Source organism: Tachysurus vachellii, chromosome 26 (assembly GCF_030014155.1).
Source record: "Tachysurus vachellii isolate PV-2020 chromosome 26, HZAU_Pvac_v1, whole genome shotgun sequence".
Classification (NCBI taxonomy): domain Eukaryota; kingdom Metazoa; phylum Chordata; class Actinopteri; order Siluriformes; family Bagridae; genus Tachysurus; species Tachysurus vachellii.
In genome coordinates, this window is record NC_083485.1 from 1297272 (window position 1) to 1322870 (window position 25599).

The following is a 25599-nucleotide window of genomic DNA, read 5'->3' on the forward strand; positions in this document are numbered from 1 at the left end:
TCGGAGTGTTAGCTCCGATCGTGTGGGAGGACACGTTTGATTTGACAGTGATTGACAACATCTACAAACCACAGAACATCACCGTGGCAGCCAGCCAGTTGTGTGATAATATGGTAATAATTTCAAACATGATAGACAGTGTTTCTCTAATGATGATGTTAATGATTTGGTACTTCGGGGCTCCTATGTGGCAACATCTGGAAATCCTAAAAAAAAAAAAAACAATACTGGCAACGCCACAGGTATCCATGACCTGGAGCCAAGACAGCAAAATTGGCCATGATTGCTCGGTGGGAGGGGCATCATGTTTCTATGGTCACGTCAGCTGGCCATGTCAGGGACGCGGGATAAAAACGGACCCAAATGCAGGAAGCTTAACAAAACAGGGATTTAATAACTTAAAAGACACATGAAACAGGACAGAGACAACAGAAGACAATAGGATTCCGCGCTGCACAAGGCACGTGGCTCAATTAAATAATACAAATAATCATGACACATGAGGGACAGGTGTGCAGAGGCAGGGAGGAAAAGACAAGGGTGGGGCAGACAGGTGAACAAGGAACATAAACAAAGGCACATGGCCAAAGTCCGGGCAGAGTCCTGACAGTACCTCCCCCTGGAGGCGCGGCTCCTGACGTGCCAATTCGTACTGACAGTCCCAACGGGTCCGGGAGGGGGGAGCAAGGCACACGGCGAGGCAGGTGGGGGGGAGCAAGGCACGTGGCGCCGCAGCCAGAGGGGCCGAGTGACGTCCACAGCCGAACAGGAGGGCCGAGCGACGTCCACAGCCGAACAGGAGGGCCGAGCGACGTCCACAGCCGAACAGGAGGGCCGAGCGACGTCCACAGCCGAACAGGAGGGCCGAGCGACGTCCACAGCCGAACAGGAGGGCCGAGCGACGTCCACAGCCGAACAGGAGGGCCGAGCGACGTCCACAGCCGAACAGGGGGGCCGAGCGACGTCCACAGCCGAACAGGAGGGCCGAGCGACGTCCACAGCCGAACAGGGGGGCCGAGCGACGTCCACAGCCGAACAGGGGGGCCGAGCGCAACCCCCGACACACTGCAGCCAGACCCACCTCTCAGGAACCAGGAAAAAGGGAGGGAGGGTGGGGAGAAAAAAAAGTCCCTCACAAAACATAGAAAAAAATCAACAGAAAAAAAATCCATGGGGTAAAACACGGGCCTACAACACCCCCTGTGGACAGGAAGTGGGGCGGCGTCCTCCACGGAAACCGGATGTGAAGCGACGCTCCCCACCGGACAGGTGCGGGGCGATGTCACAGGACACCGAAAAAACAAAACAAAACAAAACTCGGGCTGGTGACATGGCCCGCAACCAGGAAATGAGGCGGCGCCCCCCGCGGGGAAACCGGAAGCGGAGCGGCGTCCCTCACCGGGAAAAATGCGGACCAATGTCACCAAAACCACGAAGTCCAGGGAAAAAAATCCAATAAGAGAAAAAAAAATTACTCCCAATATCGGCCGGTCCAGGCTGCAGCTGTCCTGCTGGATCCTGGTCTGGCGGAATCCTTCTGTCAGGGACGCGGGATAAAAACGGACCCAAATGCAGGAAGCTTAACAAAACAGGGATTTAATAACTTAAAAGACACATGAAACAGGACAGAGACAACAGAAGACAATAGGATTCCGTGCTGCACAAGGCACGCGGCTCAATTAAATAATACAAATAATCATGACACATGAGGGACAGGTGTGCAGAGGCGGGGAGGAAAAGACAAGGGCGGGGCAGACAAGTGAACAAGGAACATAAACAAAAGGCACATGGCCAAAGTCCGGGAAGAGTCCTGACAGAAATGGGCGTGACCACAATGGCTCCACCTCTCGCATGCCCATGTCAGTGAATGCAATTAAAGATAAAACACTGGCTAATTCACAGTGGATAGACAGATATATTAATCAACATGTAATGTGGCAAAAAGCTTTCAGAGCTTTGAGTCCTGACTGACTGAGAGACACCGTTTCCCAGCCAGCCGACGCTGTCCATCATCTCAGTCAAAGAAACTTCTGCAAGGGAAAAAAAAACGCTGCTCTCCAAGATGCTCATCTAGCTCTGACGCCTGAAAAGTACTGAAGGAGTTACCATGAGACGCAAAAGGGACAGAAAACCACCTGAAAATGGGTTGAAGTTGAAGACAATACTACAGCCAATCACAAGACAGCTTTACATTTCAGTTCACTTCTCTTGTCCCTCTCTCTTTCTCTTTCGCACACACAAACAAACTCTCACACCCCTCTATTACTGCGTTTACATTCGATCCCGGTGGTTATGGTTATCCTTATGTCACAATCTCATCAAATACTATAAAGAAACAAAGTGAAATTAATGCAGCAAAAAGAGAGAAATTAAATAAAAGACAACAAAGACAGAAAGCCAGGAAAAAAGAAGCTGTGGAAAATAAACTAAAATAAATGGGTAAATTGTTGTATGACAAAGAAACTGAATGTATTTGGTTAAAACTGTAAAGACGAGATCCAGAAGGAAGCTGATTCAACCCAAAGAGGAACAGACACTGTACCTAGACAGCTGGATCAAGACCCATCATCTTGCTGAAAGAAGATTATAGAATTCTTATGTTTTCTTTTTCATTTTATAGAATGATAAGTTTCCTTTACCTTTTATATGAATTTATGTAACCATTGTGTGATTAAGAAATGATATAATGTTCAATAGTATGTTTAGATATTAAGAAAGGGAGTAACAGTGAAAGTTTAAAAGGAAATCACAAGGTTTTGTGTCAGCAGCTTTGTGTCAGCAGAATAAGAACACAGTCAACCGGGCAGCTGAGGAGACTTCTCAGGATGTTTTGCAGAAGCATGAGATCATGAAAGACCTGACAGGATGCTGACAGAAGCAGAATGACGTTATGGAATCATACTAATAAATGTTATAAATAGAGTTTTAGAACCAGTTATCAGTGTGCATTCACCTTGAGGCAAGTTCATTGCGTTATACTTTGTTATTGCTTATAGAGGGTGCATCAGGAGAACAAACGCAGGCTTACACTTGGAGAGTGTTTCTTGGTTTGTTCTTATCTTTGCATTTTACTTATTTCTACTTACACTAGAATTGTTTGACTATTTGAAGGAGATTTTGTTTGTAATTTTCTTTTCTTTTACATTACATATATTACACACACCTATTTGTATTACACTACTTTAAATAAAAACAAGGCCTCCCATTGTGAGGATCCTGAAAAGACAAAAAGGTCTAAGTCTGACTCCTTCATCTAAAGATTCAAACAATAGAATAGGTAGAAGAACTTGGAGCAGAACCTTTGTTAGAAGACCGAGGGACTTCGAAGGATACCTGCGTTCAAGGTAAGAGCAACTCTAATTGTTGATTTTGTGTTTTCAATACTAACCCGTGCAAACTAGGACACATCCTTTAGTGGGATTGTGGAAGGGTTTCCTACGCAATCCGAAAACAAGTGTCAATAGAGGACACGTATGTCAATATAATTACTTCATCTCACACACACACACACAAAAACAAACACTCACACCCCTCTATATTACTGCGTTTACATTCAAGCCCCACTCTTCCACTTCCAAACACACACTCACTCACACACACTCACAGATCAAAATACAGATTGAGCTAACTTGAGGAGAACTCACGACGAAGAACATTACAATGCCCACAAGACAGAATTTAGATATTTTCTTTACTTTTATCATTGCTTTTCTCCTTGGGTATGTATGTCATTATAATTTTATTTATTTATTTGTTTGTTTCATTATTTATTTGCTTATTTATTTATTTTATTTTGTTTTATTTTTTCCATGAACAGATTTAAATCTAAATATAACGCACAAAGACAAACTTTTTTTTTTTTAAATTAAACTAGTGCAAGTTGAAGTGTTTAGGACGAAGTAGATCTTCACCGATGGTTTGAAGTCAGTCAGCAGCTCAGCGGTTCTGATATCTAGAGGAAGTTCATTTCTCCACTTAGGAGCCAGAACAGAGAAGAATTTTGATGCGTAACTACATTAAACCCTGAGATCCGGAATGACAGACCGTTTTTTTTTTTTAATGTTTATACCTGTAGAATAGGCAAGGCAAGTTTATTTGTATAGCACATTTCATACACAGATGGCATTCAAAGTGCTTTACATAGAAATTAGAAAACAGTTTATAAGAGAGAAAAAAATATGTTAAAGATTTAAAAGTGTCTACTGTTGAAGCACATCTGATCTCTTCTGGAAGCTGATTCCAGCTATAGGTGGCGTAATAACTAAATGCTGACGCACCTTGTTTTGAATGAACCCTTGGTATCTCTAACTGACCTGATCCTAATGATCTGAGTCGTCTGCTTGGTTTATATTCAGTTAGCATATCTGTAATGTATTTCGGTCCTAAGCCATGAAGTGATTTATAAACAAGTAACAATACTAAAATCTATTCTAAATGTAACTGGAAGCCAGTGTAAGGACCTGAGGACTGGAGTGATGTGCTCAGATTTTTTGGTTCTGGTCAGAATTCTGGCAGCAGCGTTCTGTATGAGCTGCAGCTGTCTAATGGTCTTTTTGGGGATCCCAGTAAGGAGTCCATTGCAATAATCCACCCTGCTGGTGATGAAAGCATGAACAAGTTTCTCCAAGTCCTGTCTTGAGACAAAACATCTAATTCTGGCTCTACTTCTGAGATGGTAGTAAGCTGATTTGCTTATCGCTTTCACATGGCCACTGAAATTAAGGTCAGACTCTAAAATTACACCAAGATTTCTGACTTTATTTTGTGTCTTTAGACCCCTAGAGTCAAGGTGGGTGTTAACCTTGAGAGTTTCATCTTTATTTCCGAATACAATAACTTCGATTTTGTCTTTGTTTAACTGGAGGAAGTTTTGACGCATCCAACTGTTAATTTCACCATAATGGGGCTGTCAATGGGGCTGTAGTCATTAGGGGACAGGGCTAAGTATATCTGGGTGTCATCTGCATAGCTGTGGTAAGCAATTTGGTTCTTTTTCATTATTTGACCAATTGGGAGCATGTACAAATTAAAGAGAAGCGGTGCAAGAATTGAGCCCTGTGGGATTCCACATGTCATGGATGTCCACTCAGATTTATGGTTACCTATGTTCACATAGTAACCTCTCCCTTTTAGGTATGATTTAAACCATTTGAGGACCATCCCAGAAAGCCCTACCCAGTTTTCCAGTCTATGTAAGAGTATGGTGTGATCTACCGTGTCAAAGGCAGCACTAAGATCTAGAAGCACCAGCACTGATATTTTACCTGAATCAGAGTTTAAGCGAATATCATTTATTATCTTTATGAGCACTGTCTCTGTGCTGTGATGCTGGCGGAAACCAGGTTGAAAATTGTCCAGATAGCCATTTGAGTTTAAGAATTTGTTCAGCTGATTGAAAACAACCTTTTCAAAGATCTTGCCTATAAAAGGAAGATTTGAGATTGGTCTGTAGTTGCTAAGTATGGTTTTGTCTAGGTTACTCTTTTTTAGGAGAGGCTTAACAATTGCCGTTTTTGGGACTCTGGAAAAGTGCCTGTGAGCAGAGAGGTATTTATTATTTTTAAGAGGTCAGTTTCTAAGCAGTTAAGTACCTTTTTGAGAAAGGATGGGGGGGGGGGGGGGTGTCAAGGCTGCAAGTTGATGCTTTAAGATGTTGTACTGTTTCTTCCAAGGTTTTAATATCAATTATGTCAAATTCTGAGAAAATGACAAATTTCTGAGGTTATTGTAATGAGGACTGACTGACCACATTACAATATGAGGCCGTATTTATTGCCATTGTGATATTACTGATTTTCTCAGAGAAAAAAGTTGCAAACTCATTGCATTTGTTGTCAGAAAGCATACATGCTGACTTCCTTATTGTCAGGACTCAGCCCGGACTTTTGGCCATGTGAATTTGTTTACGTTCCTTGTCACGTGTCTGCCCCGCCTTTGTCTGCCCCTCCCTGTCAACACACCTGTTCCTAATTGTGTCTCATTGTCTTTTGTATTTAAGTGAGCCGTGTTGCCGATGGCAGCGCGGAATCATTAGTTATGGTTAGTCATTGTTATGTGGCGTCATTTGTTCAATTCAATTCATTCATTCATCTTCTACAGCTTATCCGAACTACCTCGGGTCACGGGGAGCCTGTGCCTATCTCAGGCGTCATCGGGCATCAAGGCAGGATACACCCTGGACGGAGTGCCAACCCATCACAGGGCACACACACACTCATCAATTCAATTCAATTCAAGTTTATTTGTATAGCGCTTTTTACAATGGACATTGTCTCAAAGCAGCTTTACAGAACGTAAACATAGAACAGAAGATAAGCAAAAGGAGTAATATAGAGAATTAATATAATAAAAATTCAAAATTCAAAATATAGTTCACAGTGCGTGTGTACGTGTGTATGTACTGTATATGTGTTTATGTGTTTATCCCCAAAGAGCAAGTCTGAGGTGACTCAGGCAGCAATGGCAAGGAAAAACTCCCTTAGATTAGTAAAGGAAGAAACCTTGAGAGGAACCAGACTATTTGTATTGTTTTAAGTTATCGTCTTTTACTGTGTTGTCTTTATTATTTATTAAACCCCTTTCATTTGAAGCTATCCTGCATACGGGTCTGTCTCCTTCCTTCCTGTTTGTGACACTTATAAGTGTCACACAAAAACTCTGCATTTGCTTGATGACCGACAGGGTCAACACGTAGCAAATACAGAGAACATTTAAATACAGAGTTTGCATGAAGGTTTTTTGTATTTGCAGTGACGCAGACTCAGTTGGGCACAGAGTTTTGGGTCAAATCTCCAGAAAACTCCTGAGAACGTTCGGAAATGTTTATAGCTATTCTGGTGTTTTTAAAGACAGATTAATAACAAACACGGATTTCGTCGTAATCTCACACTACAGTAAATTTGCTAGTGATTTTATTTCAACTTTTATTTTTCCATAATTTTGGATTGTTGCCGAATAAATTATAGTTTTGTTGTATAAATAATCACATGCACAACTAGACAAATATTTTGGTTTAAAATGTGTGTGTGTGTGTGTGTGTGTGTGTGTGTGTGTGTTACTCTTCAGATTTATTTACTTCAGCTACACCTCCTCCTGGTTTAGGTAAGCTTGGCTGCTCTAATCTACCCCTTCTCTGACCCCCTAGCTGTAAATGAGTGTGTGTACACGAGTAGATGCCCTGCGAGGGGCAGGTATTCTCACCTCACCCAGTGTTCTCACCCAGTGTTCCTGGGGATGACACCTGGATGAAAGCACTTACTGAAGATGAGCAAATCAATGTTCTATTAAGTGTGTGATAACCCCAGATGATGTGTGTTTTGTGTTTTCAGTGATGCGTTGGAGTGCAGACCGACTGTGTGAGTACACACACAAGTGTGTTACTGTTACTCATATATCTGTACTGTATATGCAGTTAATCTTTACCTGTTGTTCCTGTAGGGAAGAAAAACATGATGTTCAAATGGACTTACACTTTCCTATAGGGTGAGGACACGTACACACACACACACACACACACACATCACGTTTTCTCAGTCATGCAGAAAATATTCTTTTCTTTTATTCAACCACAACGATTGCTTTTATGCTAAAGTTTTATGTCTGCCAAACAAATCAGCTCCTGATCCTGCTTGATGGATCACCAGCTTCATTAGTAAGCAGTTAATAATACAAACAATGCAGTTTCAGTAACAGAGAAACTGTTCTGTCCTGAAGACTTTCCAAATTTGTCGGAAAATATGAATCGGCAAATAATTTCCAGGGATAACTACCGTTGTGTTCGTGTACAGACATGGACACATTAAGAACTTTGCTTGCTGAGATTTATGGTCTTATAAAATGCCATCTTGTCTGGTAGCACCTTATCACCCTGGACAACACTATCTGTCAGGTATGGTGGCCGGAAAGTGCAAAACAAATTAACAAATCCGAAAACACATTAACAAATCCCAAAACAAATGAACATATCTGAAAACCAATGAACAAATCCCAAAACAATTTAACAAATCTAAAAACCAATGAACAAATCCCAAAACAAATTAACATATCTGAAAACACATTAACAAATCCCAAAACAAATTAACAAATCCCAAAACAAATTAACAAATCCCAAAACAAATTAACATATCCGAAAACACATTAACAAGTCAGACAACCCGGAAGCGGTTGGTATAGTTTGTGAATGGAAACTTACCATCATCGGATGAGACACCTTTCATTCACCTGTATATCTTTAATGACAGGTGTCTTGTCCAATGATCAGTAAGTTTCCATTCACAAACTATACCTACCTCTTCCGGGTTGTCTGAATCGGTGCACGAAACACATTAACAAATCAGAAAACAAATTAACAAATCAGAAAACACAACGACATTTCAGACAACCCGGAAGAGGTTCTTATAGTTTGTGATTGGACAAGACACCTGTCACTCAAGGTATACATGAAGTTCAACAGTCTGCTGCAGGGAAAAGTTGGAATGGATGGATGGAATGGATTACTGTGGATTAATTCTGTTATTTTCTTATATTTAAACGGAGAACTTTACACATTACACATAAGATTCCATACCTGTATATCTTGAGTGACAGGTGTCTTGTCCAATGATCGGTAAGTTTCCATTCAAAAACGATACACTACCGTTTCTGGGTTGTCTGACTTGTCGTTGTGTTTTGGGATTTGTTAATGTGTTTTCGGATTTGTTAATTTGTTTTGTGATTTGTTTTGTGATTTTTTAATTTGTTTTCGGATTTGTTAATGTGTTTTCGGATTTGTTTTGTGATTTGTTAGTGTTTTCGGATTTGTTAATTTGTTTTGTGATTTGTTAATTTGTTTTGTGATTTTTTTATGTGTTTTGTTAATTTGTTTTCGGATTTGTTAATGTGTTTTCGGATTTGTTAATGTGTTTTCGGATTTGTTAATTTGTTTTCGGATTTGTTAATGTGTTTTCGGATTTGTTAATTTGTTTTCGGATTTGTTAATGTGTTTTGCACTTCTCGGCCACCGTAGTCAGGGGTTATAGAACAGGATTATAGAACATAACCAAACAGTCTAATCACCAGGGATGGTGTTATAACACCACATTAACTGATATCAATAAACAAAACACTCTTCTGGGAACTCCATTGTGCAGAGCAGTGCCATGGACCAGGAGTGACCTGTTTATCAGTGGTGACCCAGAGACTGAAAAACACTTTATAATAATAATAATAATAATAATAATAATAATAATAATAATAATAATAATAACAACTATTACAAAAACTAATTATATAACTAAATACTAACACAAATAACATCTTGCCAATTTGCCTATCAGTGCTTCATCTTTTCTTTAGTAAATGAATTAAATGAAATTGGTTTTGAAAAAAAGTAAATGATTATATATTATATATTAAATACTTTTTTTTTCTGTTTTTCTTTTGATTAGAACGGCATGCAAGCAGCCCAGTGTCAGCAGTAGGTGAGTAAATGTGTGTGCATGTAAAGCAAAAGAGAGAGAGAAAGAAAGAGAGAGCGAGAGAACTTGCGTGAGCAAGCGAGGCAGGTTTTTAGTTTTATTTGCCACCTATCTGTACCTTGCCAGACAAAAGCTTAAGTTTGTGTGTTTGCATGTGTGTGTGTGGTCAGTCGGCCAGATGTTGCCACAACATCTCAGTGGTTAGCTCCGATTGTATGGGAGGATACATTTGACCTGACAGTGATTGACGCCATCTACAAACAACAGAATATCACCGTGGCAACCATCGTCTTCGCTCTGGGCAAGTAAGTCATGCCAAGTACAGGGCATTGTGGGGTCCAAGCTGTGAGTGTTAACTGAGGTTGAATCTGTAGCAAGCTGGAGAAATCTAATGTCAAATCACTTTTACAGTAGGTTATATACAAACTGTATCATGTCCTGCAGGTATGTGCGTTTCCTGAAGGACCTCCTAGAGTCTGCGGAGCAGCACTTCATGGTGGGCTACCGAGTGCATTATTACATCATTACAGATCTCCCGGATGAGGTTCCCGCAGTAACACTGGGTGAGGGGCGTCAGCTGACCGTGATAAAAACAGCAACCTTGAACCGCTGGCAGGAAATCTTGCTACGCAGGATGGAGAGGATTGAGAATCTCATCCAATACGAACTCCTCAACAAGGCAGACTACATTTTCAGCCTCGACGTCGACTCCAAATTCTATGCTCACTGGGGGGCGGAGTCTCTGGGTGACCTTGTCGGCGTGCTGCATGCCTGGTTTTTTGGAAGTTCTCGGGGACAGTTCACGTACGAGCGACGTCCCGAATCTCAGGCTTACATCCCTTTAGACGAAGGAGACTATTACTATGGAGCGGCTGTGATCGGAGGACGCCCTGAAAAAGTGCTCAAGCTGGTGAAGACGTGCCGCATGCAGCTGGATGTGGACCGAGCCAATAAGATCGAAGCGGTTTGGCAGGAAGAGTCTCACCTGAATAAGTACTTCCTGTACAACAAACCCACCAAGTTGCTCTCACCTGAATACCTGTGGGATGACCGAAAACAGAAACCCAGCTTAATGAAAGTGGTGCGTTTCTCACAGGTGGTCAAGAACTACGCTGAGATTCGACCCAACCCTTAATGCACAACGTGCCTCAGCAGGACAGTACAGGTTTTCACCAAATAAACATGAGTTTTTCTTGCTTTCACTCACCTTTTTTCTTGATGTGATTCCTGGATGTGACACCAAATCTGTCAATAGCATGTTACTGCATGATGTTCAGCAAACATTCCTGCAAGGTTTCTTTAGAATAGTTTTCCTTCTTTCTTTAGCGTAAGATACATTCTCAAATTTTTGCAGATATCTACAGTAGAACCTTACACTTACTCTTTCTTCTGTGATGTTGCTTTCATCCAAGAATTCTTTGAACAAGAAATGAATATTGAGTAAATGAAAATAAGCTAAAATGTGGCCAAAGGTTTTGTGAATTTTTGTTCTGCTTATGAAACTGATCTTGAAGAAGCGCCACTACTTTATAGCTCGCCATCTCACACTGATTTAAATGTTCATGGACTTAAAATTCTTTCTTCCAATCTTCATGTGATGGTTCCTATTTATTATTTGAACTCTTTATTGAATTTGTATTGAATCACTGCTATATCTGCTGACAACGTCACTAAGACTTATGCATTAACACTTTTGAACTTAAAGGTTTCTGTATATCTGGGGTGGTAACAATGTTTTGTTGGTTGCTTTGATACAATAAAACCAGAAATTCTAATTCAATGTCTTCAAGCGTGAGATATATGGAAACCTACACAATGAATGCCATTACTTTCCATAGGCCTGAAATACTTGATGGTTTCTTGATGAAAAGATGGTGACAGAACCTGACCGAAACCTGTAATGACATTCAGCAAAAATGTTCAATATAAACAACGCGAGCTTAGGATGAAGCCCTTGAGCTGTGAGATGCTGCATTATCTAATGCACCACCCTGCTATTCAGACTACAGCTTTTGTTTGTGATGATGTAATATGCACCATGTTCACATCTCCATTTATCAGAACCAGATCTAGTATGGAAATTTACAGGATTTGTGACGGTTTGTGTGCTAAAACAAGTTAAAACTTTTTTTTTACTTCAGGCCCTGGATTATTGCACAAAAACACAAAAGTGCGCTGGATGTCACCGGATTCTTTTGAGGAAACAGAAAAACTGCTGTGAAAAGAAAAAAGTAAAGAATGGGCTAAAAGATGCGCTAGGGTTCTTTTTCAACACACAAAACTGCTGTAGATAATCCCACTTCAAGTTAATTTACCCAACATAATGTATGTCCATCAACCTCACAACTCTGAGTCACCCAGGTGTAGGTCCATCTGCAGGCTTATAAAAAATCAGAAGAAAAAGTATTTTTTTTCATGAACTTATGTAGAATGTTGCTTTAGACTTGACATGTTTTTTGTTATTAATTTAAAAGGATAAATTTGAGTTGCCTTTTTGCCAAGAAAGTAAAACCTCCTGACAGGTAAAGGGCTGAAACTGAAAGCTAACTTAAATAAATCTTTTCTCCTGGATGGGAAATGTAATGATTATTTGAAAGTTATTTGCATTAACTTAGCAACAGTGTAAGATATTGATTTGTGTAATTTGTGTAATATTCTGGAACATTTTTTCGAACTTATTTTCTTGCACTCATCCTGTGGAAAAAAGTAAAAAAAATGCAAATTTAATTTCTGCTATATTTGGTTGTATCTTGATGATAACAGTGTAGGCAAATCACACACAAACTTATTTTTCTGACATACTGACTGCAGAATCTCACGTATATAATCCACATTAAATACAGAAATAATTATTTCAGAAAAATGAGTTTGTGTGGGTTTTGCATCAACCATAACCTCAATAACCACAACTAAATATTTTGGCGCTTTTATTTCCCAAATAATCAGCATCACAATGGGGTATAATGCAGTTCCAGGATCCTTATTTGTATCAGTTCGTCTATACCCAAAATCTTTCTTCTAGTTTGTCTGTGTTGTTTGTTTGATGTGAATCAGGATGATAAGTGAACTTTACTTGTCTTTTTACACAACTTTGTTTTTATTTTATTTTTTTAATTATATAGCTATTTACAACATCTGGGGCCTGTTTCAGAAAGCAGGTTAAGTGGAAACTCCGAGTATGTTAACCCTGAAATAAGGGAAACTCTGGGTTTTCCATTTCAGAAAGCGAATTATGTTAAACCCGGGAAAGCAGGTTAAGTTAAGCCCGTTTCTGAAAGAGAGCTAACTTATATTCAGAGTCAGTTACCATAGTAACTTACTCTGTGAACCTTACCTGGTCGGGAGCAGTTTTCTTCGGTAAACCCAGAGTTTCTTTCGGTCTCCTCCCATTTTTAAAGTGGAAGCGACGTTTAAACACCTCATTTATTGCCCACATTTTAGTTACACAGAGAGCATCAAAGCAAATGTGGGATGTGGTAGCTCAGTGGTTAAGGTGTTGGACTACTGCTCAGAAGGTCATGGGTTCAAATCCCAGGTCCACCAAGCTTTTGTGGACACAATTGGTCAGTTGTAGAAATTGAAACAAAATATAAGTCACTCTGGGTAAGGGGGTCTGCTAAATGACATAAATGTAAAATTAATGAAATGCCGTCTTCTTTTATGGACGATAATTTTGATGAAGAGCCTGTATTAATTCATTGAGCCCAGAGTGGATTTTTGTCACATCCCTATGCATTTTTATTTGAGCGGTACCGCTTTTCTTTACAGTCAATAAGATCCATAATCTCATCCATCCTTATGTAGCGCCTATGGTATTGATCTTGTGGAAGTAACTAAAGGTACCTAGGTTCTACCTAGGTTCGATGAGAGGTAGGTTGGGCCAATTCACAAGAGAAGCCCCGACTGTGTTGAACAACTGACAATTTTATTGCCTACTTACAACATAAAATTGACAATAAATGGCACAATAATGTTGAAACAAAAAAAAAGAAAGAAGAGCTCTTTAAAATAGTAGAAAAATAAAGTAAATTCCCCTTAAATGTTCAATTGGTCTGTAAGTGAATGTGGAATATGGATCCAAAGTTCGGTGAATGTGTATTTAAGTAAACATTAATTTCCTTGTCCTCCAGTTTACTTATTGTAACACTACTGTGTGTGAATAATGCCTTAACTGGCACTCTCGACATAAATCAGGATTCCTCTGGTGACAAATCAACAGCTGGCCACTCCGTTAAAGATCATCTTCTAGTCTCGCAGGCTAGGCTCGCCATCTCGGTTCATCCAGACTTTCTAGTACTCAAAAAAAACAATCTGCACAAACGGTACAGACAAAAACAATTCAGTTCTTGTAATGTATTGTCATTTTGGCAGTGTTTCTTTAAGTGCTCCGTAGTTGATGCTATGACTCCTACTGCTTTGTATATGCACTGCAGCACGTAGTAAAGAACCGAGCATGTCTTGTTACTGAAGCTGTGTGTCAGTCGCATTACTTTACATGGTGTCAGAAGTCTGTCAGGAACAGATAATAAACAAAGTATGACGTCATCACAGTTTGATCACCCTAAAATCGACTGGGATGCACCAGATTTGTTCCAGGAGTTTGAAAGATTTCGGAGCCACGTCACATTCGTCTTTAACGGCCCGCTATCGTGCAAACAGCTAAACAGCGTGCAGGCTGGCTGGGCCCGTGGATCGGTGAGCAGGGCAGAGAGATATATAAGACGCTACACTGGGGCGAAGGTGAGGAAGATGACCCGTCTAAAGTCCTAGACAAGTTCGGCACGAGGAAATATATATATATATATATATATATATATATATATATATATATATATATATATATATATATATATATAAATATATATAAATATATATATATATATATATATATATATATATATATATATATATATATATATAAGGCCGAGGAAAAATAAGAGAATAGCCAGACACCGTTTTAAACAAAGAAAACAAGGAGTCACGGAAGGTTTTGATCACTTTGTGAAGGATTTAAGACTCCTGCTCATGGATTGCGAGTTTGGTGATCCAGATGATATGTTAATCGATACAATAATCGCGGGTGTCAGAGAGAAGCGCATCCAAGAGAGACTGTTAGACAAAGGGGAAGATTTAACGCTACCAAAAGCAATTGAAATCGCCCAGCAGTTTGAACTGTCACAGAAGCAAATTAAAATTGTCAGAGAAGAAGAATCCCAAGTGCAAGCAGTAAAGATGAAAACAAAATACCAAGCAACAAACAAGAAAACATTTCAGAAAAATCAGACAAAATTTGTGCAGAAAGAAATACATGCAAACCAACCAAAAAACTGTCCAAGCTGCGGCAAAGACCCACAGCATAAGTGGAACCAAGGTAAATGTCCAGCAAGAGGCTCTGTATGCTCATACTGTCACAAACCGAACCACTGGGTGGCAGTATGCTGAAAAAGATCAGTAAACGCAGTCAGTGTGCAGCTGCAATCAGAATCAGAAGATGATGAGATGCTGAGCATAAATATCACACAAACAAATGAGCACAGTGATGATAAATGGAAAGCAGACATTGAAATTCTGTCTCAGAAGGTGCCATTCAGAATCGATACTGGTGCAAGATGTAACACATTGACTTTAAGTAGTTATCAGGCACTCCTGCATGAAGGTGAGCTCAGATGCTCTAATCAAGTGCTGAAGTCCTACTCTAACCACAAGCTGAAGCCTATAGCTGCGGTTGACCTTCTGGCTAAATATAAGGATGCTGAGATTTTAACAGAATTTGAGATTGTGGAAATCTCTCAGGAAAATGTACTCAGCGGTGCAACAGCAGAAGCATTAGGCTTAGTTATGCGACTCGATGCATTGCAGCCTACTAACAAAGAAAATAAGACACATTACGGTCACACTGCAACGGAACAAAAAGTGCCAACTGGACTAGACGATTACCCAGAGCTGACTCGCACTACTGGAACTTTACCAGGCAAATACACAATTAAAATTGATCCTGATGCAAAAGGTGTAGTCCATCCTGTCCACCGTCAACCAGCTGCACTAAAAAAGAAAATAATAGAGAAGCTGCATGAGATGGTTAAAGACGGTTACATCACAAAAGTCAGCCAGCCGACTGAGTGGGTGAGTTCAATGGTAGCAGCTGTCCGTAACAGCAAGATAAGGATCTGCATTGATCCAAGCGACTTGAATAAGGTCATAAAGAGGGAACATTACCCGATGCGAACTATAGAAGAGGTAGTCTCCGCAATGCCTGGTGCTAAAGTGTTCTCGGTCTTGGATGCAAAATCTGGTTTCCTACAAATAGAACTAGATGAAGCATCATCATTTTTGACAACCTTTAACACGCCCATTGGTAGATATAGGTGGCTTAGGTTACCTTTTGGCCTAAAATGCGCACTGGAGATCTTTCAGCGTATTATGGATGAGATGCTTGAGGGCATCAGCGGGGCAATAAGTGTCATGGACGACATTCTCATCGCAGCACCCTCAGTAAAGGAACATGATGAGACCCTCCGCAAAGTCATTCAGAGAGCAACAAGCTATAATCACTTTTTTTTTTTTTTTTGGAATCCTCGCTGGGTCGCTCGCCAATGTAAGAAATAAAAAATGCGTAGTGTAAAAAATAAGATGATGATGGTGAAGATCAGTGACAAAATACCTGACGTACTTTGGGTTCATCGGAGTCAACAAGAACCCCGAGCAAATCCTGCTCAAGCATTATATACAGTTTTCCTCTTTGTAGTTTAAATGAAGTTCTGTTTCGAATGTGTATTGAGCGTAAGAACTGAGTGTCTCCCAAATGGCTGGGTCACACCTTGTTATTTAGCCAGATGTCTTTTAAATGTTAATCACGGTCACATATACCTTGTCTTGTTATTGTTACAATTGTTATCAGTCAAATAGTCCCTTTAAATGGTCATTGCGGTCACGCAGACCTTGGCTTGGTATTGTTACAGTTGTTAATGTCCTGCTGCCGTTCCCATATTTATAATTGAATCAACTTTATACGTTTAGAGTCCTAAACGTATTACCTTATGATACTTAAACCTTTTTAGGAATGAGCTCTTTTAGATGTGTACCTTGGAGTGGAATTTGGGTGCAATTTCTGTAATTTCTTACAAAGCTGTAATTCTGTCTCTCCTTTTGGCGTTTTTTCATATTGTTGGTCAAGAAGGAAAAAACTATCAAAAATCTCACACCTAGCCATTTCCTGCTGCACTGACTGCCCATTTGACTTGGACCTTCTTTCTTGTGCTGACTGTCCAATATCAGTGGACTAATATCAACTGGACTAACATCAATTATACTTTGATTACCGATCCTGGCATGTTAATGTATACCTGTTCTAAGGCTGTATGTCCTTTTAAGGTCTGATGTCAGGATGTATACAAAATTGTTTTTCACTTCCCTAATGAAAATGCATTTTGTTTTGTGTTTCATTTTTGTTTCTTTCTCCTTTTATCAGAACACAATATCGTAGTAACATCAGCTACACTTTGATTACTGATCTGTGTATATAATGTACCGATGCCTTTATACCATCATTCCCCTTCATGTTTAGTATCCAAATGACCACAAAATTATCAGCTACTCATTTTTCAATCAATGGTGTATTTTATTTGAGCACGAAAGGCGCTATACCGTCTTAATACACCTTGGATAAAAACTTTAAAGTTATCTAAAAGTTTAATAGCTAAACCACGCCCACAGACACCTGAAACAAAGAGAGTTTTTCCCTCCGAAACTGAATTGTATTGGCCATCTCCCCAAAGATGGGTGGAGTTCGGGACCTTTAAATTGTCACAAACACCACCAATCCGTGGTCAAATTTTCGGAACAGCTTAGAGACAACTCCATCTTCCTTCAGAGAACTTCCGGCAAGCTCCACTTCCCAGAACCATCCTCAGGAAAAACGTCTGACCCCATCCTGACTGAGATTTCTCTGTTGCATCCAGACTCTTGTGCCACAAGCCCATGCAAGTAACAGTTTCCTCTACCAATCAATTTAGATGCGTATTTCAAGTAGGAACCTTGTATTGAGTCTTTAAGGTGAATTTAAGTTTCCGTGACGATTTCCCAGTCAGGGTGTGATTTAATTTTGAAGTCTAAGCTTGCCATTCCTTTCCTTCCTTTCTAATTTCTTCTTTTCCAGTCTCTTCCTCCCTTTCCCCAATTTCAATTTCTTTTGTGTATTTAATTTTCATTTTTGTTTTCTCTATTTCTTTTGTTTGTTTGTGTAGTTAGTTTTATGTTGTGTTTGTCTCATTCATTAAACGCCATATTTTTGTTCCACAAGTGATTGTCTCTGAGTATCGCTCACAAATGTGAGGTACCTGCAACATCTGGTCTGAACTACATGCTCTATTAAGTTGATTTAATTAAAATTACGGTATAAAGTAAAAGGGAAGATACCGCCCTCATAGAATTAATAAAGTTTACACGGCCTGTTCACCGGACGAACAGACCAAATAAGTGTAACCTTAATTCCATTACCGTCAATTTCAACATAGGTTAAAATATTTAGGAGTCACTATAACACGTTATAATTACTTATAAATATTTACCTTGCTTTGCGAGCCAAAATTGCTACAGGGCGCATGCGCACTTCTTGGAATCGATTCATCTTCCCTTGGATAGTAATGCCTGTGAACGTGATGACGTATTTTTGACAGTTTTTCATTAGAATTATGTACGATTATTATTGACAGTGTTTTTATTCCATACCAGACTGAGCTAACTTGAGGAGAACTCACTCGAAGAACATTACAATGCACACAAGACAGAATTTATGTCTTTTGTTTACTTTTATCATCGCTTTACTCCTTGGGTATGTCATTATAATTTTATTTATTTATTTGTTTGTTTGTTTGTTTGTTTGTTTGTTTGTTTTATTTTGTTTTATTTTTTCCATGAACAGATTTAAATCTAAATATAGCGCACACAGGAAAAACTTTTTTTTAAATTAAACTAGTGCAAGTTGAAGTGTTTAGGACGAAGTAGATCTTCATCGATGGTTTGAAGTCAGTCAGCGGCTCAGCGGTTCTGATATCTAGAGGAAGTTCATTTCTCCACTTAGGAGCCAGAACAGAGAAGAATTTTGATGCGTAACTACATTAAACCCTGAGAACCAGAATGACAGGACTTTTTTATAGACAGGACTGGTTTATATTCAGTTAGCATATCTGTAATGCATTTCGGTCCTAAGCCATGAAGTGATTTATAAACGAGTAACAATACTTTAAAATCTATTCTAAATGTAACTGGAAGCCAGTGTAAGGACCTGAGGACTGGAGTGATGTGCTCAGTTTTTTGGTTCTGGTCAGAATTCTAAAAATTCTCTAAAATTACACCAAGATTTCTGACTTTATTTTGTGTCTTTAGACCCCTAGAGTCAAGGTGTGTGTTAACCTTGAAGTTTCATCTTTATTTCCGAATACAATGACTTCGGTTTTGTCTTTGTTTAACTGGAGGAAGTTTTGACGCATCCAACTGTTAATTTCATCAATGCACTTACATAGAGAGTCAATGGGGCTGTAGTCATTAGGGGACAGGGCTAAGTATAGCTGGGTGTCATCTGCATAGCTGTGGTAAGCAATTTGGTCCTTTTCCATTATTTGACCAATTGGGAGCATGTACAAATTAAAGAGAAGTGGTGCAAGAATTGAGCCCTGTGGGATTCCACATGTTATGGATGTCCACTCAGATTTATGGTTACCTATGTTCACATAGTAACCTCTCCCTTTTAGGTATGATTTAAACCATTTGAGGACCATCCCAGAAAGCCCTACCCAGTTTTCCAGTCTATGTAAGAGTATGGTGTGGTCTACCGTGTCAAAGGCAGCACTATCTAGTAGCAACAGCACTGATATTTTACCTGAATCAGAGTTTAAGCGAATATCATTTATTATCTTTATGAGCACTGTCTCTGTGCTGTGATGCTGGCGGAAACCAGATTGAAAATTGGCCATTTGAGTTTAAGAATTTGTTCAGCTGATTGAAAACAAAATTTTCAATGATCTTGCCTATAAAAGGAAGATTTGAGATTGGTCTGTAGTTGCTAAGTATGGTTTTGTCTAGGTTACTCTTTTTTAGGAGAGGCTTAACAATTGCCGTTTTTAGGGACTCTGGAAAAGTGCCTGTGAGCAGAGAGGTATTTATTATTTTTAAGAGGTCAGTTTCTAAGCAGTTAAGTACCTTTTTGAGAAAGGATGTGGGGAGGGTGTCAAGGCTGCAAGTTGATGCTTTAAGATGTTGTACTGTTTCTTCCAAGGTTTTTATATCAATTATGTCAAATTCTGAGAAAATGACAAATTTCTGAGGTTATTGTAATGAGGACTGACTGACCACATTACAATATGAGGCCGTATTTATTGCCATTCTGATATTACTGATTTTCTCAGAGAAAAAAGTTGCAAACCCGGAAGTTCCTTGTCACGTGTCTGCCCCGCCTTTGTCTGCCCCTCCCTGTCAACACACCTGTTCCTAATTGTGTCTCATTGTCTTTTGTATTTAAGTGAGCCGTGTTGCCGATGGCAGCGCGGAATCATTAGTTATGGTTAGTCATTGTTATGTGGCGTCATTTGTATTGTTTTAAGTTATCGTCTTTTACTGTGTTGTCTTTATTATTTATTAAACCCCTTTCATTTGAAGCTATCCTGCATGACTGACAGGGTCAACACGTAGCAAATACAGAAAACATTTAAATACAGAGTTTGCATGAAGGTTTTTTTGTATTTGCAGTGACGCAGACTCAGTTGGGCACAAATGGGTCAAATCTCCAGAAAACTCCTGAGAACGTTTGGAAATGTTTATAGCTATTCTGGTGTTTTTAAAGACAGATTAATAACAAACACGGATTTCGTCGTAATCTCACACTACAGTTAATTTGCTAGTGATTTTATTTCAACTTTTATTTTTCCATAATTTTGGATTGTTGCCGAATAAATTATAGTTTTGTTGTATAAATAATCACATGCACAACTAGACAAATATTTTGGTTCAAAATGTGTGTGTGTGTGTGTATGTTACTCTTCAGGTTCAGCTACATTTCCTCCTGGTTTAGGTAAGCTTGGCTGCTCTAATCTGCCCCTACTCTGACCCCCTAGCTCTACAGTAAATGAGAGTGTGTACTTTGCCCTGCGAGGGGCAGGTATTCTCACCTCACCCAGTGTTCTCACCCAGTGTTCCTGGGGATGAAACCTGGATGAAAGCACTTGCTGAAGATGAGCAAATCAATGTTCTATTAAGTGTGTGATAACCCCAGATGATGTGTGTTTTGTGTTTTCAGTGATGCGTTGGAGTGCAGACCGACTGTGTGAGTACACACACAAGTGTGTTACTGTTACTCATATATCTGTACTGTATATGCAGTTAATCTTTACCTGTTGTTCCTGTAGGGAAGAAAAACATGATGTTCAAATGGACTTACACTTTCCTATAGGGTGAGGACACGTACACACACACACACACACACACACATCACGTTTTCTCAGTCATGCAGAACATATTCTTTTCTTTTATTCAACCACAACGATTGCTTTTATGCTAAAGTTTTATGTCTGCCAAACAAATCAGCTCCTGATCCTGCTTGATGGATCACCAGCTTCATTAGTAAGCAGTTAATAATACAAACAATGCAGTTTCAGTAACAGAGAAACTGTTCTGTCCTGAAGACTTTCCAAATTTGTCGGAAATTTTTGAATCGGTAAATAATTTCCAGGGATAACTACCGTTGTGTTCGTGTACAGACACGGACACATTAAGAACTTTGCTTGCTGAGATTTCTGGTCTTATAAAATGCCATCTTGTCTGGTAGCACCTTATCACCCTGGACAACACTATCTGTCAGGTATGGTGGCCGGGAAGTGCAAAACAAATTAACAAATCCCAAAACAAATTAACAAATCCGAAAACACATTAACAAATCCCAAAACAAATTAACAAATCAGGAAACACAACGACATTTCAGACAACCCGGTTGGTATAGTTTGTGATTGGACAAGACACCTGTCACTCAAGTTATAAATGAAGTTCAACAGTCTGCCGCAGGGAAAAGTTGGAATGGATGGATGGAATGGATTACTGTGGATTAATTCTGTTATTTTCTTATGTTTAAACAGAGAACTTTACACATTACACATAAGATTCCATACCTGTATATCTTATATATATATGATATATCTTATATATGATATATCTTATATCTGACAGGTATCTTGTCCAATGATCGGTAAGTTTCCATTCAAAAAAGATACACTACCATTTCTGGGTTTTCGGACTTGTCGTTGTGTTTTCGGATTTGTTAATTTGTTTTGGGATTTGTTATTTTGTTTTCGGATTTGTTAATTTGTTTTCGGATTTGTTAATGTGTTTTGCACTTCTCGGCCACCGTAGTCAGGGGTTATAGAACAGGATTATAGAACATAACCAAACAGTCTAATCACCAGGGATGGTGTTATAACACCACATTAACTGATGTCAATAAACAAAACACTCTTCTGGGAACTCCATTGTGCAGAGCAGTGCCATGGACCTGGAGTGACCTGTTTATCAGTGGTGACCCAGAGACTGAAAAACACTTTATAATAATAATAATAATAATAATAATAATAATAATAATAATAATAACAACTATTACAAAAACTAATTATATAACTAAATACTAACACAAATAACATCTTGCCAATTTGCCTATCAGTGCTTCATCTTTTCTTTATAAATGAATGAAATGAAATTGGTTTTGAAAAAAAAAATGATTATATATTATATATTCAATACATTTTTTTTCTGTTTTTCTTTTGATTAGAACGGCATGCAAGCAGCCCAGTGTCAGCAGTAGGTGAGTAAATGTGTGCGCATGTAAAGCAAAAGAGAGAGAGAAAGAAAGAAAGAGAGAGCGAGAGAACTTGAGTGAGCAAGCGAGGCAGGGTTTTAGTTTTATTTGCCACCTATCTGTACCTTGCCAGACAAAAGCTTAAGTTTGTGTGTTTGCATGTGTGTGTGTATGTGTGTGTGTGTGGTCAGTCGGCCAGATGTTGCCACAACATCTCAGTGGTTAGCTCCGATTGTATGGGAGGATACATTTGACCTGACAGTGATTGACGCCATCTACAAACAACAGAATATCACCGTGGCAACCATCGTCTTCGCTCTGGGCAAGTAAGTCATGCCAAGTACAGGGCATTGTGGGGTCCAAGCTGTGAGTGTTAACTGAGGTTGAATCTGTAGCAAGCTGGAGAAATGTAATGTCAAATCACTTTTACAGTAGGTTATATACAAACTGTATCATGTCCTGCAGGTATGTGCGTTTCCTGAAGGACCTCCTAGAGTCTGCGGAGCAGCACTTCATGGTGGGCTACCGAGTGCATTATTACATCATTACAGATCTCCCGGATGAGGTTCCCGCAGTAACACTGGGTGAGGGGCGTCAGCTGACCGTGATAAAAACAGCAACCTTGAACCGTTGGCAGGAAATCTTGCTACGCAGGATGGAGATGATTGAGAATCTCATCCAATACGAACTCCTCAACAAGGCAGACTACATTTTCAGCCTCGACGTCGACTCCAAATTCTATGCTCACTGGGGGGCGGAGTCTCTGGGTGACCTTGTCGGCGCGCTGCATGCCTGGTTTTTTGGAAGTTCTCGGGAACAGTTCACGTATGAGCGGCGTCCCGAATCTCAGGCTTACATCCCTTTAGACGAAGGAGACTATTACTACATAGGGGCCGTGATCGGAGGACGCCCCGAAAAAGTGCTCAAGCTGGTGAAGACGTGCCGCATGCAGCTGGATGTGGACCGAGCCAATAAGATCGAAGCGGTTTGGCAGGAAGAGTCTCACCTGAATAAGTACTTCCTGTACAACAAACCCACCAAGTTGCTCTCACCTGAATACGTGTGGGATGACCGAAAACAGAAACCCAGCTTCATGAAAGTGGTGCGTTTCTCACAGGTGGTCAAGAACTACGCTGAGATTCGACCCAACCCTTAATGCACAGCAATATTGAATAAATGAAAATAAAATGTGGCCAAAGGTTTTGTGAATTTTTGTTCTGCTTATGAAACTGATCTTGAAGAAGCGCCACTACTTTATAGCTCGCCATCTCACACTGATTTAAATGTTCATGGACTTAAAATTCTTTCTTCCAATCTTCATGTGATGGTTCCTATTTATTATTTGAACTCTTTATTGAATTTGTATTGAATCACTGCTATATCTGCTGACAATGTCACTAAGACTTATGCATTAACACTTTTGAACTTAAAGGTTTCTGTATATCTGGGGTGGTAACAATGTTTTGTTGGTTGCTTTGATACAATAAAACCAGAAATTCTAATTCAATGTCTTCAAGCGTGAGATATATGGAAACCTACACAATGAATGCCATTACTTTCCATAGGCCTGAAATACTTGATGGTTTCTTGATGAAAAGATGGTGACAGAACCTGACCGAAACCTGTAATGACATTCAGCAAAAATGTTCAATATAAACAACGCGAGCTTAGGATGAAGCCCTTGAGCTGTGAGATGCTGCATTATCTAATGCACCACCCTGCTATTCAGACTACAGCTTTTGTTTGTGATGATGTAATATGCACCATGTTCACATCTCCATTTATCAGAACCAGATCTAGTATGGAAATTTACAGGATTTGTGACGGTTTGTGTGCTAAAACAAGTTAAAACTTTTTTTTTACTTCAGGCCCTGGATTATTGCACAAAAACACAAAAGTGCGCTGGATGTCACCGGATTCTTTTGAGGAAACAGAAAAACTGCTGTGAAAAGAAAAAAGTAAAGAATGGGCTAAAAGATGCGCTAGGGTTCTTTTTCAACACACAAAACTGCTGTAGATAATCCCACTTCAAGTTAATTTACCCAACATACTGTATGTCCATCAACCTCACAACTCTGAGTCACCCAGGTGTAGGTCCATCTGCAGGCTTATAAAAAATCAGAAGAAAAAGTATTTTTTTTCATGAACTTATGTAGAATGTTGCTTTAGACTTGACATGTTTTTTGTTATTAATTTAAAAGGATAAATTTGAGTTGCCTTTTTGCCAAGAAAGTAAAACCTCCTGACAGGTAAAGGGCTGAAACTGAAAGCTAACTTAAATAAATCTTTTCTCCTGGATGGGAAATGTAATGATTATTTGAAAGTTATTTGCATTAACTTAGCAACAGTGTAAGATATTGATTTGTGTAATTTGTGTAATATTCTGGAACATTTTTTCGAACTTATTTTCTTGCACTCATCCTGTGGAAAAAAGTAAAAAAAATGCAAATTTAATTTCTGCTATATTTGGTTGTATCTTGATGATAACAGTGTAGGCAAATCACACACAAACTTATTTTTCTGACATACTGACTGCGGAATCTCACGTATATATCCATCCATCCATCCATCTTCTACCGCTTATCCGGGGCCGGGTCGCGGGGGCAGCAGTCTGAGCAGGGACACCCAGACTTCCCTCTCCCCAGACACTTCCTCCAGCTCCTCCGGGGGAATACCGAGGCGTTCCCAGGCCAGCCGAGAGACATAGTCCCTCCAGCGTGTCCTAGGTCTTCCCCGGGGCCTCCTCCCGGTTGGACATGCCCGGAACACCTCCGCAGGGAGGCGTCCAGGAGGCATCCGGAACAGATGCCCGAGCCACCTCAGCTGACTCCTCTCGATGTGGAGGAGCAGCGGCTCTACTCTGAGCTCCTCCCGAGTGACCGAGCTCCCCACCCTATCTCTAAGGGAGCGCCCAGCCACCCTGCGGAGGAAACTCATTTCGGCCGCCTGTATCCGGGATCTTGTCCTTTCGGTCATGACCCAAAGCTCATGACCATAGGTAAGGGTAGGAACGTAGATCGACTGGTAAATAGAGAGCTTCGCCTTGCGGCTCAGCTCTTTCTTCACCACAACAGACCGGTATATCGACCGCATCACTGCAGAAGATACACCGATCCGCCTGTCGATCTCCCGCTCCATCCTTCCCTCACTCGTGAACAAGACCCCAAGATACTTAAACTCCTCCACTTGAGGCAGGAGCTTTCCACCAACCCGAAGGGGACAAGCCACCCTTTTCCGGCTGAGAACCATGGCCTCGGACTTGGAGGTGCTGATTCTCATCCCTGCCGCTTCACACTCGGCTGCAAACCG

At 40.0% G+C, this 25599-nt stretch overlaps 2 protein-coding genes across 2 annotated transcripts; both read left to right on the plus strand.

The window, feature by feature from the left end:
- Window positions 1-3640: 3640 nt before the first annotated feature.
- LOC132840826 (histo-blood group ABO system transferase-like) lies at window positions 3641-11097 on the plus strand. Its single transcript, XM_060862833.1, has 7 exons — window positions 3641-3719; window positions 7066-7101; window positions 7329-7355; window positions 7438-7482; window positions 9426-9458; window positions 9626-9760; window positions 9900-11097. The coding sequence occupies exons 1-7, from the start codon at window positions 3661-3663 to the stop codon at window positions 10588-10590; spliced, it is 1026 nt and encodes a 341-aa protein (XP_060718816.1). The 5' UTR covers window positions 3641-3660; the 3' UTR covers window positions 10591-11097.
- Window positions 11098-22456: 11359 nt separating this feature from the next.
- LOC132840948 (histo-blood group ABO system transferase-like) lies at window positions 22457-23471 on the plus strand. Its single transcript, XM_060863049.1, has 2 exons — window positions 22457-22616; window positions 22756-23471. Exons 1-2 carry the CDS (start codon window positions 22462-22464, stop codon window positions 23444-23446), a joined length of 846 nt encoding a protein of 281 aa, XP_060719032.1. The 5' UTR covers window positions 22457-22461; the 3' UTR covers window positions 23447-23471.
- The last annotated feature ends 2128 nt before the right edge of the window (window positions 23472-25599 follow it).